Source organism: Nanorana parkeri, unplaced genomic scaffold (assembly GCF_000935625.1).
Source record: "Nanorana parkeri isolate BGI_ZX_2015 unplaced genomic scaffold, ASM93562v1 scaffold88, whole genome shotgun sequence".
NCBI classification, from domain to species: Eukaryota; Metazoa; Chordata; class Amphibia; order Anura; family Dicroglossidae; genus Nanorana; species Nanorana parkeri.
This window is the reverse complement of record NW_017306356.1, coordinates 1,929,287-1,941,862: the sequence shown is the minus strand read 5'-3', so window position 1 is coordinate 1,941,862 and position 12,576 is coordinate 1,929,287. Positions and strand designations below refer to the sequence as shown.

At 41.1% G+C, this 12,576-nt stretch overlaps 1 protein-coding gene across 1 annotated transcript in view; it reads right to left on the bottom strand.

Moving 5' to 3' along the window:
* Positions 1-2,079: 2,079 nt before the first annotated feature.
* Positions 2,080-12,576, bottom strand: part of SMC2 (structural maintenance of chromosomes 2) — a 27,918-nt gene continuing 17,421 nt past the window's right edge. The window contains exons 15-25 of the mRNA XM_018552450.1: positions 11,949-12,153; positions 11,680-11,815; positions 10,349-10,473; positions 10,021-10,214; positions 8,027-8,170; positions 7,747-7,941; positions 5,887-6,087; positions 5,635-5,751; positions 5,385-5,545; positions 3,822-3,969; positions 2,080-2,299 (exon numbers count right to left, since the gene is read on the bottom strand). Coding sequence (XP_018407952.1) covers positions 2,108-2,299; positions 3,822-3,969; positions 5,385-5,545; positions 5,635-5,751; positions 5,887-6,087; positions 7,747-7,941; positions 8,027-8,170; positions 10,021-10,214; positions 10,349-10,473; positions 11,680-11,815; positions 11,949-12,153 — 1,818 coding nt within the window. The 3' untranslated portion in view covers positions 2,080-2,107. The remainder of the gene's footprint in view (positions 2,300-3,821; positions 3,970-5,384; positions 5,546-5,634; positions 5,752-5,886; positions 6,088-7,746; positions 7,942-8,026; positions 8,171-10,020; positions 10,215-10,348; positions 10,474-11,679; positions 11,816-11,948; positions 12,154-12,576) is intronic.

Genomic DNA, 12,576 nt, shown 5'->3' with positions numbered 1-12,576 from the left:
TGAAGGTTCGGAAGCCTAAGTAACTCTGACCACAAACAACAATACCACCTCCCCATTCCTTTGCACCCTGCACCTCTAGACCTTTCCTGTTCTGGGGATGCACTTCTCCTTCAGCTAGTTCCCACAGTTTAACTGCAGCTGAGAGCATACTCTGTCATTCCTGCTCTCTAATATCCAAAGTTTAAATCACAGGCAATGGTACTTCTAGGCCAACTGCTGAACCTGCAGCCAACTATCTGTTGGCAGAGGATTTCTGATGGAAGCATACACAGGTGATAAGACTTACTTGTGAGAGCCTTGTGTGTGCTTCTCTCTAGCAGTCAGAAGCTGACAGCTTCATGATGGCTAAATCAGCAGCAATTCCCTCCGAGTCATGTAGTGACCCCATGGATGGACAAAACCAGACTGTATCCTATCTCATCAATGCAGTACAGAATAACTTGCAAGATTCCCTATTTCCACTGTAGCAGGTGATTTTGCCACTCACACACCCATAAAGTCCATCAAGAGGTTTCCCAAACCCTCTCCCTCTACCCAACAGATATTGGGCAAGGACCTAAAATGCATTCATTCCATGAATCAAATGGTAATAGCACTTTGCTTTACCTGTATCACATCAGCCTCATGTTATGTCAGACACATAAACATATCTAGCTCAAATGTTGTGCAGTAGATCCTAATTCAGGGGACGTCCTATTTAAAGACTCCCTTATTGTGACACTAAACTCAGAAGTTAAACCTTAAAAATACATTCAAGTACCTTAACTATTAACATAAATGTATACTATTTGTGTATCACTCGGCTGTAGATCCTCAAATCATCTCTGAATTGGTGCTGGCACTGGCCTTCCTTCTGGAGGGTGACTACTTTTGTTCCCTATGGTCTCTGTGTGTGTTTTAAAGTAGCCACCGCTCCGAGCTCACTCCTGTACTGGACTACAATCTCATGTTTGGTTTTCTAATTTGTAGTGAGATTGTAGTCCATCCCGGCCAATCAGAATGTAGCTGGCTTCCAGGCCAATCAGAATCAAGCTGGCGGGAAATGACACTACACCTGCCTTCCTCTATTGCCCAGGAAGCTGGCTCCATGCTAGCAGAAGTACCAGTATTGGCGAGTACCGAAATATAAATATCGGTACTCAAAACTGAAAAAACAGTATCTGTGCATCCCTCGTAGCGTCATATTCTGCATTGCTGTATTGCTATTATTTGTAGTCTTCTATAGCTGGTGGTATTCTGCATTGCTGTAGAATGGATTGTTGAGATTTGAAGTCTCTCTACAGCCTGCAGTCAGTGGCAGAACTACCAGGGGTACAGCATTTTGCAGCTGCGATCAGGCCCTGCTGCTCCACGACTGTCTGAAAATACTTAGTCTCTATTGTTTCAAAAAAACTGTCACATGACACACACCAAAAAAATGCTATCTGTGCATCCCTAACCCGAATTAAAACCAGATCAACCAAATATACATCTGCCCCCCGATTTTATTCACAACCCTCAGCACGGTCCTTAGTAAATATGGATTTGACCTAGATGGTGTGCAGCAGTGTTCAAACCAAGGAACCTGACCAGAGATGGAGCTCACAATGTAGAAACAACTACATGTTCTTGTGATCCATCCCCGATACATTTTTATATAAATGACAAGTAACACAGATTTATAAAAGCTTTAATAATACAAAAAGGTTGGCTATACATAAAGTTAATCTGAAAAAAGGTTTGTGAGTGGTCAAGAAAGCAGATAAAAATTTGACAGGAAGTTTAATACAGGACCCTTGTGGATGTATTAGGCTTCCGCAAGTTGAAATTCATAATCTTAAACCGACATGAGAACAAGAAAATATTTACAAGCAATGTGCTGCAAATATATGCACATGAGACGACAGACATAAGCAATACAGTTAAATATAAATGTTACGTCCGGCTGCTATTGAAATCCATACAATGGGGGGAATTTATCAAAACTGGAGCAGTTGTGCATGGCGACCAATCAGCTTCTCTCTTCAGTTAAAATTTGAAAATGAAAGTTTGGTTGCCATGCACAACTGCTCCAGGTTTGATAAATCCCCTGTGATGTGTTTGGACTTTATAAAAGTCTCTTAAATTTTCAATCATCAACTTGCATGCGATTTCTTTTGTCCTTAGATCTGCTCTTGTCCAATTTTTGTTGGGCAGCCGCATTCCCTCCATTTTGATTCTGAGCAAATCTGGCTACGGTGGATACTCCATCCACAAACTTGGTCTTGAACAGGACGTTGGCGTTGTTGAACATTCCATCTTTCAGAGAGACAACAATGAACTGGAAGAAAAAAAAAGTGTTTCACAGTTTACATATATGATCATGTTCACTGCACCAGTATAACAAGTTTGGTTTATAGAGTTAACCCCTAAAAGGAGGAAATGAACTCTGGAAGCTGTCAAAAAAAAATGCAAACAGAGGAAATACGACTAGTTACTGGTGATGTTCATTTTCTCCCTGCAGATGATCTTTTCCCAATTATGGAGTCACAATGGCTTGTTCTGCACACTGTGCAAAGGCGGCCATCTTTGTAAAGGGCAGGGTTAAGCTTCTTCTTGTAAGAGCCTTTAGCAAAGATCACCAAATCTCATAGGACTAGCCGTTAAAAGGCAGGAAAGCCTTATATTTAAAAAGGAGTTTTGTAGGGTTATCCAATTCTGAACCCCACTAGTTAGATGCAGGAGTCAAACCTACTCTCACAAGGGCAGGATAGTTTATTTCCGTATAAGTATGGTGTCACCTGGAAGTAAAATTCTGTATTACAATCTGGCCATTAAAATATGATCACAGCCAATGTAAACAGGGGAAGCTAAACTGCTTACCCCCCAAGCTTTACTGCATTGCACTGTAAACGAGCAAGGATTGAATATGATTTTTTTTGTACACACTGTAAAATCCTTTTCTTGTAATCCATTAAGGAACACAGAAGTCTTGTACTGCCACAAGTTTAGATGATGATCTGTCCGAGCCACAAGAAATGGTGGAATGAGAAGCAGGTTCCCCCTTACAGAGACCATCACAAATGGCAAAGAGGGAGTCAGTCTCTGAAAGCAATGGCTGCAAGATAAACTCACAGCCTAAACTACAGCCAACCAATCCCACTGTAGGAGGCAGTATACCCAGACTGTACATGACTCCCTGTTACCCTCAATGGACAAGAAATATAGTTTAAGCAAACTAGGGGAGGTACCACGGTGTCGCTGATGAACTTGATTGCATTGTGTTTTCAACCATCATAACTAGAAGGAAAACATGCAATTAAGGAATCCTGAAAAGGGGCTCATTTACAGTAGTATCCAGCGTTACAAACAGCGCAGCAGTCACTTTTTTTTTATAATAACAGCTCTAATAGGAAAACTAGAGTAGTGCTAATAAAAACATGTCAAGAATTTGGATGATGAAAAAACTGGCCTTACACCATTTTCACAAACATGGTCCTTAAAAGGAGAACTATTGGGTCAGGGCTTATCCCCATAGTTCTCCTAAGGGTCACTGGAGAACACTAGCGTTCTGCCATGACCCAAAGCTCAGTATACCGTGAGCTACAGCTTGCGGTATACTGAGACGCCCCCTCCCCCGTCCGTTCCGCCACTCAGCGCTGGAGTATCGGACAGGGGAGGGGGAAATCCCTGCGGGGAGCTGTGAGTGGCAGTCACAGATCGAGAAGTGAGTTACCGCTTTTGGTACAAAATTCCTGACATAATCATACCGCCAGGGAGGTTAAGGAAGTTTGTCCAGCTCCTCCTGAACTTCGTATGAAAGCCTGTCATGTCTGGAAATCCATTCACCACTGCTATTTTACCTGAGAGTGTCGAAAGTGTGTCCGAAGCATCTGTCCAATGTTCTGTGTATGAGAGAGGTCCAAAGCAGCATCAACTTCATCCAGGATATAGATTGGAGCAGGTTTAAAAAGTAACATGGCCAATATAAGAGACAAAGCCACAAGTGACCTGAGAAGAAAAGAAATACTGTGAGAAGCTGGGACTAGCTTAGCGTTGGTTAACATTTTCTGTATGGTGGTGTCATGTGTACAGGAAATCTTAGGCAGGAGATACTAGACAGTCATATATTTTGCTAGGAGCAGAAACATTCAGCTAACTAATGACCAAACAGCTTTGCTAAGCCAACCACCATGGCCCCACATACCCCCACTCCCAGGAAAGGGCTGGCAAAGTTTGGTCAAACGAACATGAAAGGTCCATCAATCAGAATGTATTATTAAGATGATAGCGTAATGTAACCTGCCAACTTTTATCTATGGCTCATTCCCACCTAAGCACAGAACTGAAAACAGATATATTAAGCATTAGCAAGCCATAAGAAGCCAGTGTGAATGATACTTGCCAAAACATCTAAGCAGAAACCCATCATATGTCCTCATTCTGTCATAAGCAACTTTGTAGGTTTGTAAAAGGGTAGCATAAGCTCCTAAGCCCCGATAGCATGAAAACATTTTAATTAGGGATGCACCGATATATAGGCCGCCGAAACATATCGGCCGAAAATGGCACTTTTGGCATAATTCCGAAAGTGCCATTTTCTGGCCAATACAGCGGTGCGTCCTATTCTCTCCTCCCCTCTGGGCGCTGCTGTGTCCCAGCGGGGAGGAGAGAAACTGTCACAGGAGGCTGAGCGATGCGGGAGGAGAGCGCTGTGAGCGTCCGGCGTCTCTCCTCCCCGCACCGCTCAGCCTCCTGTCACAGATCGGGAGCGCGGTGTGTGGGCGGAGACAGCAGGCACCGCTCGCTCAGCCTCCTAGTGACAGTGTGTTAGGAAGGAGTGCGAGTACAAATACTCAGTGATCGCTGAGTGTTTGTAAATAATTGAGGACAGAGTATGGTTACTATATCCTCAATTATGAATGAATGGGAAGTAAGGTACATCACTTCCTGTTCATTCATGATTGTGGTTATAGGAAACATACTATGTTCTCATGTTATGAATGAACAGGAACACTCAGTATAGAGAATTCCTGTTCATTGATAACAGGGGCTGCAGAAAAAGAGATTGAGAACTGTGTCCTCAATCTCTTTTTCCATTTTAAAAGGGAAATTTCAGGGGTCTATTTAGACCCCTAATATTTCCCCCCAAAGCCCCTAAAAGTAAAAAATTTAAATATGTAATAAAAAATGAATAAAAATATAAAAAATACTTTTAAAAATTTGAAAAAGTTAAAATAAAAAACATTTTTTGGTTTCGGTTTCGTTTTACCTCTAATTTTAATAGTTTATTCTTGGGTCTACCATATATCCTCCAATATCGGCATCAGAGACTTGAAGCAAATAAGTGCATAGTTGCACTGCCATCTGTCTACACAATTTAGAGTTCCTCAAACTTATCTACACAAAGGGAAAAAAAGGTCTACCGCTGTCCACCGCTTAATTCTGTCAGATTTTCCTTCCACGTGCTGCCCAATGCAACCTTGAATTCCAGCCCATCCAGTACATTCCGGCCCTCAGGAGGCGCCAACTTGGCATTTGCCCCAGGTAACAGAGTCGAGAAAATAGAGCCAAAGTCTTGGTTCACCTAAACAATGCAAGAGGTGTTAATACCTGATCTGAGTTGCAAATCATTTCTGTTTAAAACACAATCATGTTAATAAGGCCCAGTGTTACCTTTTGCCAGGCAATTTTTAAAGCCTCATTTTTCTTCTGGTCAAGCTCTTCAATAGTATCTAGAATTTTGGACTTGTCATTCTCCACAATTCTCCTCTTTTTCATTAAGTCGTTGTACTATGAAGTCATTGAATACAAAGAAATACAAATAATCATTTATCCTTGAATTATTTATTTTTAAACAGCCATACAAAGTCTAGTATAACTACTTGTCTAAGCAGTACAGTGGCCTCAATGACCAAATGCACCTACCCTTTCCTCTGCTTGTGTCAACATGTTCATTGCTCTCATGTTAACATTCCGGCCTAATTTTTCCTGCATCTCTTGTAGTTTCTGCAACCTCTGCCCTGCTGCCTTGGGGTTGTTGGTTTTGAAATCATAAGCAGTGTTTTCTTGGCCAAAGAGATGCTTTTCAGAGGCAATCCACTCATAGTCATTTAGCATTTTGGCAACCTAACACATAGATAGAAAACACCAGAATAGTTATGATTGGGACTTAATAGTTGAAAAACAAAAAAACACAGTACTTTCTTCCTATAGAATGGTATTTTTTTACACTCCGGTATCTCTAAAAAAAAAATATAATAGAAGCCTGATTGTGAAATGCCCAGGAAGCACCAATTGCCTTAGTAGAATAAGCAGAAACAGGAAAAGGAGGTACCTTATCCCAGTACTCATACGTTTAAATGGCAATCTGACGACTCCACTTGGAAACAGTGGATTTAGGAATCGAACAACCTTTTCTAATGTCTAAAGGAAGCTGTGGCTGACAAACTCTAATAGCCCGCGCAACATCCAAACAATGAGGAGAAATGTCATTAATGATGAACAGGAGCTGGATAAAGTGAAGGTAAAACAATGTCTTCATTTAAAAAAGGGAAAAAGTTGAGACTACCTTGGGTGCACTAGAGGTGCACCGAAATGATTTTTTTTTTTCGGTTTTGAAACAAAATGTAAAAAAAATTATACACGCACACACACACATATATATATATATATATATACACACATATACATTTTTTTGTATATAATCAATTCAAATTTAACCATGAATGATGGCCCTAGAATAATTGCGTGTGCAGGCATATATAATATATGTGAAGCAGTCATTTTTGTATGCAAGTACACCCGGCAATCACGTTTGTGTACATATGGGTATGCACGTGGGGGCTTTGAAAGTGTCTCTAATTTTATTAAGCTTTCATTTTAGAAACTTTGTTTTTAACTTTACTGTATTGCTATCATAAAGGGCCCAAAGCTCAGTATACCGAGACGCCGCAGCCGGGACAGATCCCGACATTACTGTCTGGATCCACCCAGCTGCGTGAGTGACAGCTGGCTCTGCCTATCTAGAGGCAGAGCCAGCTGTACCTGCCCCTTCCGTTCCACCAGTCAGCGCTGGAGGATCGGAGAGGGGGAATCCCTGCAGGGAGCCGTGAGTGAGTCACGGCTCTCTGCAGGGACAGGATCGAGACGTGTTCGCTCACTTCCCGATCGATTGAGCCAACCTGCGACAGTTTCATTGTCACAGGTCGGCTAGAACTATGAGGCTGAGTGATTTTCACTCGCCTCATAGTTCTCCTTTAACGGAGAACATGTAAAATAGTACATGCACATGCTGCCACTGCCAACTTATGACATACGTTGGTGGCTGCAAAAGGATTAAAGCCAACCAGCCACTGAGGAAAGGTTCTGCATGCAATATCACATACATGCAACTGATTTACACAATCATTCTACTTAATTTCTTAAGGTATCCTCAATTGGTAGACATTTGACCAATAGTCTATATGCCTCAGGAATCCAGACTTTGAGAACTATACACTACCCCCTAGCCCATACATGTAATGCTGCTTTCAGGATTTCCCGATCATATATTGACTGACACTTTTTTACATGCCTCCTCTTCTTGGCCTGATCTAACCAGTGTTGTATCAGCAGAATGGACTGTAATTCATACATCCATTTTCAGTGATCACAGATACAAGAATTTATATGCACACAACAGTACTGTGTTGGACTTACTATTTTCTTTGCAACAGTTTTGCTTTAAAAGTAGTGCTTACAGCATAAAACAGAAAGATGCATATTGTGCAGGATAAGCAGACTTACCCTTGCAGTAGCATCAGCACTATCCTTTTTGTGTTTACTGATATTGTGTTCTAGCTCTTTTATCTTGAGCTGAATGTCGTTATTGCTTTCCCTCATCTTGCTGGCTTCAGAGGACTTGCTCTTAATTTCTCTGTCATGTCCCATGATAATCTCTTTTTGCTTCATCAGCTCTTCCTGGGCTTTCTTGACAGTTTCCTGGCAAAATATAGGATGGTAAAGTATGTAAAATGTGCCATATATTACCCACTAATTAGTATGTCCTTAGAAAGTCATTATTTACCTTGTTCTTTGCCACCCCTGCTGCCATGCTGTCTATTTGCCCTTGGTAATTTTTAATGGCTTCATCCACTGCTTCAATCTGCTGTTGGTAGGTTGTCTGCTCTCTCTTCATTTCCTCTAGTTCTAACATGAGAGCATCCACTTCCTATGACAAAATAAAATATCACGTCATGCATGATCTGCCACATTAAGCCAGAAAACTTAATTTTCATTATTCAAGCTATAATGAGATCCTGCAATATATTTAAAGTGAACCTGTCAGGTGGAAAAATGCAGTAGTTTGTGGCGTCTACAAGTATTTTAACATTGTTCGTTCATTGTCAGGTTCGTTTTAACACACACACAGTTTTCGTGTACTTTGTGCAAGTGTTAAAGTTAACCTCACGTCCATATATAATCTTGCTGCCTAAGACCACCCCATTCCCATACTATATACACCTTAGTCTGAGACTGCTGTTAGTTTTCTGGTGAGCCTTTTCATCTAAGCTCCGTTCCAAGCAGGCACTACCACCGGACTGGGGACCAACATGTCAGGCAGCTGGGTTCCAAAATAGAATTCTAGGAAAAGAAAGCACCACAACCTAGCACAATAAGTGATATAAAACCTTGGAAAAGTATGAAATTACTAAGTTGTACTCATAGTAATAAAAAAAAGTAGCTATCCACTAGGAAACAATGTATCCAGGGCCGGCAGCAACACTGTCTTCCTCTAAGACTGACAAACCAGTCCTGGAGAAACGCTGGTCTGATCAGTAAAAACAGAACACAGAGCAGCCCTAGAACTTGTACATCAATGAAAACATTTATTGAATAAAATGCACTCACACTTAGTAAAGTGTACTGGAGCCTTATCAAATAGTTGCTGAAATCAGGGTTCCCCACATCCTCTTCCTCTCTGCTGATCTCCAGGAGTGTAGCAGCCACAGCAATGGAACGGTTCTGCCCTCAGGCTGTAAAGGAGTCGGTAGAAGTAGCGCTGCGGCTCTCACTGGAAGGCAGCAGCTGAAGCCACAAGAAGACTGGGCTGGAACAGACCCTCTGGCTGGAAGGAGATGGAGACAGGAGCCGGGGAGGGGGTACTTGATGATGGCAATGTGTTTCAAGGCAAAGCGCCTCTTTGTCAAGCCGTGAGGGAATAATTTATTCAATAAATATTTTAATTGACCTTCACAATCAGGGGCTCTGTTCTCTGTTCTTCTGTTTTTACTGATCAGACCAGCATCTCTCCAGAACAGGTTTGCCACAGTCTTAAGCTGGCCATACACCTATAGATTATCTGCAGGCTCTCAAAATACCTGAACAATCTGATTGGATGCAGGCATGGTTCAGGTGTTTTGAGAGCCAGCTGGGCCGACTAGCAAGTTACTGAGGCTTGGCCCAGTGGGAGAGTCCTCCATCCACACAGTTTAGAGTAGATGGAGGAATCTGTTGCACATTTTCCATCTGACCATAGAAAATCTGCAGATAATTGTAAGGTGTATGGCCAGCTTTAGAGGAAGACAGTGTTGCTGCCAGCCCTGGATACATTGTTTCCTAGTGGATAGCTACTTGTTTTAATCACTGTGAGTGCAACTTAGTAATTTCATACTTTTCCCTGGTTTTATATCACCTACTGTGCTAGGTTGTGGCGCTCTCTTTTCTGTTCTTTGTTTTACAGCAGGACACATTTACCTGTTACCAAGAAAGCAGCACACCACAGAAGATTTTCACCACTCATTAACTGTTGCCATTCTCCCTCTGCCTGCCCCTCAAGGTCATCCACACTTAACTTGTTTAAGAATGGAATTCTAGGTCTCTCCAGCAAAATCAAGGCAAATCAGAAAGGTCAAGATGGCTTGTCTGGGAAAGTAAGCCAATAGTAGGCACTTTGTTCTTAGGCAGCCCTTTTGGTTTAGTAATGGTTTACCTTACAATTACAAAGGACATCATTTTTTTTTTATTCTGACTGATTTGTGCGAATTAACCCCAAGTGTCAGTAGGAAAGTCAGCACTGACCTGCTGTTTTTCCTTCATCTTTTTACTGGAGACATCAGATTTCTTTTTGGCTGCATCTAGTTTCTGCTGAGCTTCCTTCAATTCTTTCTCACGCTCAGCTTCTGCATTTTTCATTTTGTGCTCAAGGACCTTGTATTTCTCTTCTGCCTTTTTCTGTACCTCCTTGGTCTTCTTCAGAGTTTCTTCACTCTCCTCTGACATTGTAAAAAGAAAAAACAACCAAACACAAAACCGCATTTAACATTTGGACCTAAACACATGACTTACATTTTTAATTCAGCGGGCTCAAAAACCATAAAGCAATTCTAGCATGAAAGAATATGCTCACCAATCGTTTGCTTCAATGCCTCCAGCTCCTCTTGCTGTTTGTGATATGAGCTCTGCTGGAGTTTTGTTAGAAGAAGATCAGCTTCTTCAGACTTTGTCTCCCATTGCTGTTTTAGCTGGCGATATCTGCAATAAAAACATCGGACTACTGAACAGGAGGCACACCATTACCACCAAGCAGTTTTACGTAGTAATGCAACTCTTGCCTGCTTGTTACCAACTACTATGTTTGTTATATGTTCCTCCAAAATAATGTCTGTCAAATAAAAGTTATGTCACTGCAAAATTTCATGCCAGAAGAAAACTTTTACCACTGAAGTTCTGGCGATATAGATGCAGCAAGTGCCGTGTAAGAATTACATCCATTAAACAAATAGGATTTTTTTTTTTTGCCATGCTTTTCTTCAAGTTTATCGAGGAAAACAAGAAGTCTACACCTTTGGGTGATACAAAGGAGGCTTGAACACTGGCAAACAAAAAACTGTACACCAGCCCTGGAGAACACCTCCTACTACCGGCATGTCTCAGTTTGTAGCAAGAAGTACCAAGAGCATGGTTACATGACCTCTGATAAACTTCAAACTGAGTGAGAAAAATGGGGGATTCGTATGGAGCACGTGCTACACTCATTTCTCCAAACTCCACACCGATCAGATTTAGATTTTGTGGCAGGCAGAGAATTGACACATTTTATAAAACTCCCTACAAGAACCAGCTCAAACAGATCAAATTGAACAGTACTTGCCCGGGGTTTACGAAGCCTCAAATCCCACTGTAAAATTGCCATGTCATAAAACCTCTAGTAAAACCCTCAGCAGGCTCTAAAGCATCCTGGTTGTGAAGTAAAATAGAAATCAGCTGTACTAAAACGGTTTACACACAATACACATTTTAAAGTCTGGCTTTATCGACCTAAAATTTCCACTCATACATTCCCAACACTTAGCCGATCGCCATTAAACAGCCGATCACCATAGAAATTGGTATTTGCCAGTCTTATGTTACACAAATTCACAAAGTAAAGTGTATGAGTTTATATAAATATATCAGTAAAATAAACTAGGTAAGAAGGGGGCCTAGGAATGGAGTCTTTATAACACCCAGAATTCTACAAAGCCCCCAGGGCTCCAGAACAGAATTTATGAACATTCTGGGAAAACAACGTTCATTTTTCATCAGCCATACACCCTGTAGACCCTCACAATATAAAAGCTTTGTTCATATCCTCTCCAAAGTAAACATGATCAAAGATGGCATCAAACAACATCTTCACTGGCCAGTGCGAGTGCTACAGAGCATCTAAGACTGGGATTCAGGAAAAGAATACCATACCTTTCAGCTGTATTCTTCAGAGCAGCCAGTTCTTTCTCTACTGTTTGCAGCTCTGTCTCCTTTGTTCTTAGCTCATCCTGAACCGCTTTAATCTCCTGAATCTTGGATAACACTGAAGGAGCTTGAGAACGAGCACCTGCCAGAAAAGAGTGCATTATAAAACAATCATCGAAAATGTACTCGGGATTAGCCTACTCAAGCCTTCGACAGGTAAATAACCAGCATACAAACTAGTTCAATTGAATCAGAATGATCAAAATTACATTTACCTCCACTTAATGTGCCTTGTGGATCAAACGTATCCCCTCCAAGCGTAACAGATTTGGTCATTATTCTTTTGTCAAATGTTACTTTTTTAGCATTGTCCAAGGTATCGCACACTAATGTAGTTCCAAAGACATATTCCATAGCCTTTTGCAGCTCTGAATCATAACCCACCAAGGTAAGAGCCAGATGGACATTGTCAGCTCCCACCTGAAAAAAAAAAATTTACATTTTTGTTTAAGCCAACCCTGTATGTTAGAACTGCAACTCATCAGTCTGCAAATGTATTTTCTAATATGTGACTTGATTTAACTAGGGGAGTAGTCCATAGGGAGAACCCGGGACAACACTAACTGTTAGCAGTGCAGCGAAGGAGGTTATTAGCTATTTCCGGCTGGGCCAACAGATATTTGTTTTTCACTTACTTTCAATAGTATATTTCACAAAGCCAATGGGAGCAAATAAAAGTTTACATAGCTTTGGAAAAAATATATTTTTCATTGCTCAACTAGTTTCCCCCAGAAAATAGAACTGCAGAATATGTTTGCGTGTGTCTGTGTACACAAATATATATATTTTTTATTATTTATATTATTTTGTATTTATTATTACACACCCACAAACTGGCATTCA